The sequence below is a fragment of the Chrysochloris asiatica genome, unplaced genomic scaffold (assembly GCF_000296735.1).
Source record: "Chrysochloris asiatica unplaced genomic scaffold, ChrAsi1.0 scaffold00282, whole genome shotgun sequence".
In the NCBI taxonomy this organism is placed as follows: domain Eukaryota; kingdom Metazoa; phylum Chordata; class Mammalia; order Afrosoricida; family Chrysochloridae; genus Chrysochloris; species Chrysochloris asiatica.
Genome location: NW_006408800.1, coordinates 600,915 through 607,965, shown reverse-complemented (window position 1 = coordinate 607,965; position 7,051 = coordinate 600,915). Strand labels below are relative to the sequence as shown.

Sequence of the window (7,051 nt, the reverse complement as noted above, 5' to 3'; positions counted from 1 at the left end):
AAAAAAAAAAGAAAAGAATATGAAGTTTGGAAGGAAGAACTTTATCCATCTTAAATACAATGTGGCTTCAAAAGTTCATGGAAACATTCCATTATTTTTATTATTATTGTGAATTAAGTGAAGGTTTACAATGAAGATGATCAGTTTTACAGTCAACAAATCACCACTTTGTTTCATCTCAATGATTGCAATCCCCTCCATGCAATAACAGTTACCCTGCTTCCTCCCTGTGGATACCCACGTACAAATATCCTCTTTCAAATTCATATATATGTAAATGTATATCCCACTCTTCCTCTGTACCCATTCTCCCTGTCTCTGTCCATGCATCTCCACATAAAGCACACCTGTTCCAAGGTTGTGTATCATTATTTACTGATATCCCCTTTGTCCCTTGCATACCTCCCTGTGTCTTCACCTGTCTTCATCATTCTTCTGCCAACCTCCCTCTTCTTGTATATTGCCTTCCCGGTCACCCAAGTTAAGATGTGTCTACCCTCTAGCCAGCGAATTACTTTCCCTTCCCGTTCACCCCTGGTAACCAAAAAAAAAAACAAAAAACAAAAAACACCAGCGGGGGGGGGGGGGGGGGGGGGGAAAAAAAAAAACAGCAACAATAAAACCTAGACTGAATACTGCAGTCTATAATCACAGAAAAGGGAGAGGAGAAGAAGAAGAAGAAAATCTGTATGACTTTAATGTACTCTCTTCAGCTTCTTGCTTTCAAAGCTGCCTGAGAGATTTCAAGATGCCACTGTAGGTTGTTATGATATACCTCAGACTTTAATTTAATTTTCAGCCTGTTTTGTTTTTAAACTCTCTTTCCCTCTCTACAGCCCTGTCCTGCCCTTTCCTGTATTAAAAAAACAATGTTCAGGGCCCACTCTTGGGCTGAGGATCTGTGTACATGCGCGGCAGAAGAACCCACCAGTGGTGAGGGTGGGGGGTGTCCACTCGCTCAGGCTCCCTCTCTAGTCAAAAGAATGGAGGTGCGCAGCGTGGGTGCCATTGACCAGATACCAAAAACAAAAAAGAAAAGAAAATCAGAACAAAGCAAAACCAACAAAGTGTATTGTCCACCTTTGCTCCAAGGTTCCCACAGCATTTTTCCGTGGTATTTCTGCTCCCCAGCTTGGTCTTGCAGTTTGGTCTCACCCAAGATGTTGGCTCCGGGCTTCCGAGCCCAGCCCGGCAGATTCAAAAGTACGTGATTTCTTACTTTAGTTTCAAGTTCCAGTATCTATAAGCCTTCAGACTTTTACAATATTCCTAGCTCTGTGGTTCTGAGTTTTGGAGCTCTGCCCTGGATCTGCTTTGCCTGGTATTCTGTGGTATGGCTGATGGTGAACTTCACTGCACTTCCACCCTACCCACCATCAAGCCCCCAGGTTTTGACAAACAAAAATTTATTTTCTCACAGCTTTTTGTAGTTATTTTGTGATACCAAGTTGATTTTGACACATAACAACCCTGTATAGGGTTTCCAAGAGTGGCTGGTGGGTTTGAACTGACAACCTTGTGGCTAATGTGGTTAGCAGTCCAGTACTGATTCTACAGCGCCATACCAGGACACTTCTCACAGTTTATTGTTGTTACGTGCCATTGAATCTGTTCTGACTTATAACTATCCTGTATAGGGTTTCCAAGTAGCAGTCTAGTGCTTATCTTACAGTGCCACACCAGAATTCCTCTCACTGTTTGGTGGTGGTGGTGGTGGGTATGTGCCCTGGATTTGGCTCCAACTCATAACGAGCCTCATCTTTCTCCTGTGAAACAGCTGGTAGTTTCGAACTGCTGACCTTCAGGTTAGCAGCCGACTAGTAACCTCTATACTACCAATTCGGGGGAAGACTTCCTATTTCTCTATTGGAGGAAGGTCCTTGTCTCTCATTTTCTGTTTCTTGTTCCTTGGAGACCACAGAACATCTGTGCTTTCTCTCTTGCTTGCTTAATGTGCTCTTTTTCCTCTCAGAAAGGAATGTTCCTCCTGTTACACAAATGCGGGTTCATTAACATCACAAAGAAAACCCATTTCCATTTGGGATTATAACCATAGGTTGTTGTTGTTAAGTGCCCTAGAGTTCCCACTTATAGCGACCCTGTACAAGGTTTCCTAGGCTGTGAATCTTTACAGGAGCAGAAAGCCTCATCTTTCTCTTAGCAGCCCGATTAGTAACCACTACACTACCAGAGCTCCTTGTATAAAACCAAAAATCCAGACTCACTGCCACTGAGTTGATTTAGACTCATAGCGACCCTGTATAGGGTTTCTGTGAATGGGGCTGTGAATCTTTATAGGAGCAGAAAGCATCATCTTTTTCTTGAGGGGACTGACCTCTGAATGCTGTGGTCAGCAGTCCAGTGCCTATCCTACACTGCCACTGGGGCTCCTATATCATAAAGGTGAGGATTTGCAACACATAATTTTGGGGGGCACCATCCCACGTGCCCCTGATAACTATTATTACATTTTGGTCTCAGTACATGACAGATTATTTCTGACACTGAGACCAGATAGAAATCTTTCCCTCCTGAGTCCTCTGAGAAGGGATGGTGGGTAATTTAATAAAGCTATAAGATAAAGCACTGGACTTGGAACCACAAGGTCAGTGGTTCAAGCCCACCACCAGCTCCTCAACAGAAAGATGAGACTTTCTGCTCCTTCAGAGATTTAAAGCCGTAGGAAACCTATTCAAAGTCACTATGAGTTCAAACTGACTCTGTTGCACGTAGCAACATCTTTGGCTACTTTATATGATTGTTTGCAACATAGCTCCTGACACCCCACTAAAAAGCTCTTTCCACACAGCAATATTGAATCAGTCACATGGATTTTTGTCAGGAACACACCCAGATACCCTGTACTGCCAGTACTGCCCAACCTCACTCAGGCCATCTTTTTGGAGAAAACTTCCTTTACTACATGATCTTCAATGTTTACCCCTGCCATCACTTTCTATATTGTTCTAGTTTATTCCTTAAATCTATCACTGTTTGATATTTGTTGTTGTTGTTATTAGGTACCATCAAGTCGATACTGACTCATAGCAACCCTAAGCACAACAGAATGAAATACTGCCCAGTCCCATGCCAACCTCACAATCTTTGCTACACCTGAGTCCATTGCTGCCACCATTATGTCAATCCATTTCATTGGGGGGGGGAGGGTCTTTCTCTTTTTCTCTGACCCTCCACCTTGCCAAACATGATATCCTTCTCCAGGGACTGGTCCTTCTTGACAACATATCCGAAGTATGAGAGATAAAGTCTGGTCATCCTGGATTCCAGGGAGCACTCTGGCTGTACTTCATCCAACACAGATAGATCTGTTTGATCTTTTGGCAGCCCATAATACCTTTAATATTCTCCTCCAGCACCATAACTCAAATGCATCAATTCTTCTACGGTCTTCCTTATTCACTGCCCAACTTTCACATGCCTATGAGGTTACTGAAAATATCATGGCTTGGGTCAGGCACACTTAGTCCTCAAACTGATCTCCATGTTCTTGAACACTTTAAAGTGGTCTTGTGTAGCTGATTTGCCGAATGCAACTGTCTCTGACATTTTGTGCTTTATTTACTCCCAAGACCTACTAAGTATGACCATAACCCCATTTCCAGTTTTTTTTTTTTTTTTTTTTTTTTTTAAATTAAATTCTCCTTTTCCTACTGGGTTTCAAAACATTTTATGATGTGTTGGTCATATTCCAAGGAGCCTTGTGGGGCTATGAGTTAGGCACTGGGCTGCTAACCACAAGGTTGGAGTTTCAAACTCACCAGTTGCTCCACAAGAAAAAGATGAGGCTTTTTTTTTCCTGCTTTCAAAAAGATCTACAGTCTCAGAAACACTACATAGGGTTGCTATCCTGGTGTGGCAACCTCAAGGTTGACTTGAACCATAAGGTTGGGGTTCAAGCTCACCAGCCGCCCCTCGGAAACCCTATACAGGACCACTATGAGTTGGAACCAGCTCAACAGCACTTAACAACAACAATGTGAGTCCGAAGCGACTCAATGACAGTTGGGGGCAGGCACAGGGTTGGGCATATTCCAGCACTTTCCAATTACCTTTATTCCTAGAACAGCCCCATTTAAACATTTAAAAGACTTTTTTTTTTTCCACTCCCCTGTTTTTGTTACAAAACTACCTTTACAATTGTGACAGTCCTAATTAGTCATGATAACAATTATTAACTGTTGAATCATACAAATTTTATTCCCATCTCTTTTCACCAGACCCATCCAGACAAGATGAAAACCATTCAGTGGGGACTCTTTCTCCCTCACCCCCAACTCTTTTTGTTGTTGTTGTTGTTAATTTTTATTGTGAATTATGTTAGTTTACATGGGTGAACATTATCTTTAAATTTTTGTACTTTTACTTTGTTTTAACACAATGATCACAATCCGCTGCCCCCCAGCCCCCCACCAGCACACAACTGCTCTTCCTCCCTGAGTCCAGAGTCCCCAGTCACTCCTTCTGTCCTCGTCACTGCCTCTGCCTCCATCCCTAGTGTCACTCTGGACACAGTCTTGCACTTCACTTTTCTCCCTTGATGGTTCCAGGGATCTCCGCTCCTGGACTGAAAAATCAGCTACTCCCCTCCTTTTGTTAGCAAACATTGACATTTACCTTTCCAACACTCACTGTCAGACCTGATGTCAGTCATTCCCTGTTGAACCACAGGAGTCCTTTCTCCCTCATCTTTTATCAACCCCATCCAGACAGGTTGGAAACAATTCAGTGGAGGTTCTATCTTTCACTGTATCCTCTGGAGCTAGGTTACCTGTTGAAAGCTTCTAAGCCAGTCATTCCTTGCCTTTGTAGTCCCCCATTTTGGGTAGTAGCCAATGTCTAAGTTCCCCCTCCCTGTCGATTCTGTGTACCAAGAGGGGTGGAATGATCCTTACTGTAGAGATTTGTCTGCTCCTTTGTCATACTGCATCCACAAACATAGGTCAAGATCATCATTATATCTTTATATTTCCTTCATATTTAGATGTTTTCGCTGAGTATAGAATGCTGGATTGATCCCCCCCCCCACCCCACAGTACTTTATGTCATTATGCCATTGTCTTCTGGATTACATATTTTATCTTAAGACGAGTCGCCTATATTTCTTATCTTTACATTCTCTGTATGTAATGACTCTTCTTTCTTTTCTTTCTATCTGCCTTCAAATATTGTCTTTGTCTTTGGTTTTCCTCAATTTGAGTATGCTATGTCTGAGGGTGTTTTTTGTTTTTTTCCTGCTTAACTTTTTGGATCTGTGTTTGGATGTTTGTCATTAATTTGGGGAAGTCCCCAGCCATTATTTCATTAATATTTTGTCTGCCTTCTTCTTTTTTTTTTCTCTCCTGAGATCCCACTTACCATTTCTTAGGACCGTTTGATGTTGCCCCATAGTTCTTTGTGCTGTGTTTCATTTTGTTTCTTTCATTTAATTCTTTTTTTCTCTGTGTGTTTCAGTTTGAGTAATTTCTATTGACCAGTCTTGAAATTCACTGATTCTTTATAAAGTCAGCTAACGAATCCCTCAGTATCATTCTTAGAATCTGGCTACGAACCTCACAGTCAGCAGTTCGGTACTGCCAGCTCTTTCATGGGAGAAAGATGAGGCTTTCTACACCCATCAATTTTTATACCCTTGGAAACCCTGTACAGGATCTCTATTAGTCGGAACCAATTCCATGCCACATATCAACATATGTGTGTGTCTGTGTATAAAACGAACTCTGGTAGCATAGCAGTTATGAATAGGCTGTGAATCTTAAGGTCAGCAGTTTGAATCCACCAGCCACTCCATGGGAGAAAGATGAGGCTTTCTGCTCCCATAAAGATTTATAGCCACAGAAACCCTGTACAAGGTGCTATGGGTCATACATGACTCCACAGCACACAACAATAACAACACTGTTTCTGAGGAGCAACTGATGAGCTCGAAATGCCAACTTTGCAGTTAAAATGGCTTTGGAGTCTGGTGCATTAACCCACAGCACAACATGAGGACTCTGAATATATCTCCCTCTCCCTCACCCCCTCTTTCCCTCTCCCCCTCTCTTTCTCTCTCTATATATGCCATGGAGTCGGTTCTGACCCATAGAGACCCTGTACAGAATTTCTGAGGATGTAAATCTTTACGGAAGCAGAAAGCCTCATCTTTCTCACATGGAACAGCTGGTAGTTTCGAACTGCTGACCCTCAGTGAGGTTCAAAGACCAATTCCTAACCTCTATGCCACCAGAGCTCCTTATATAAGAGCCTGTATAGGGATTCCGAGGTGCAGCTGGTGAGTCTGAACCGCCAATTTTATAGTACAAACAGCTTTTCAGTCTGGCCAATTAACCCCCCACAGAGGCACACCCAACTCCGAATATATATATGGAGCTCTGGTAGCGTAGTGGTTACGAATTGGGCTGCGAAGCACAAGGTCAGCAATTTGAAATTACCAGCTGTTCCACAGGAGAAAGATGAGGCATTCTGCTCCAGTAAAGATTTAAAGCCTTGGAAACCATGTACAGGGTCACTATGAGTCAGAACCGACTCCATGGCACATAACAACACCGACACCAACATATACATGTGTGTGTGTATATATATATATGTATTGTTATGTGTCATGGAGTTGGTTCCGACACACAGAGATCCTATACAGGGTTTCTGAGGCAATAAACATTCACTGGAGCAGAAAGCCTCATCTTTCTCCCATTGAAGGACTGGTAGCTTCGAACTGCTGACCCACAATGAGATTCACAGCCCGATTCTGAACCTTTATGCAACATGAGGTCCTTATATAAGACCCTGTTTTGGTTTGTTGAGGAGCAGCTGGTGAGCCTCAACCGCCAATTTTGCATTTCAAACAGCTTTGCAGTCTGTACAATTAACCCAGAATGCCACACCAAACTCCAGATCTATATAGGTGTATCATTAAGTGTCAAGGAGTTGGGTCCAACACATAGAGATCATTACAGTGTTTTCCTGGCTACAAAAATTCATGGGAGCATAAAGCCTCATCTTTCTCCCATGAGAGAGCTGGTAGTATCGAACC

General features: G+C 42.6%; 1 protein-coding gene across 1 annotated transcript in view; it reads left to right on the top strand.

The window, feature by feature from the left end:
• The first annotated feature begins 6,783 nt into the window (after positions 1–6,783).
• The window catches only part of LOC102810954 (cytochrome b5-like), a 32,397-nt gene continuing 32,129 nt past the window's right edge, over positions 6,784–7,051 (top strand). The window contains exon 1 of the mRNA XM_006874531.1: positions 6,784–6,788. Coding sequence (XP_006874593.1) covers positions 6,784–6,788 — 5 coding nt within the window. The remainder of the gene's footprint in view (positions 6,789–7,051) is intronic.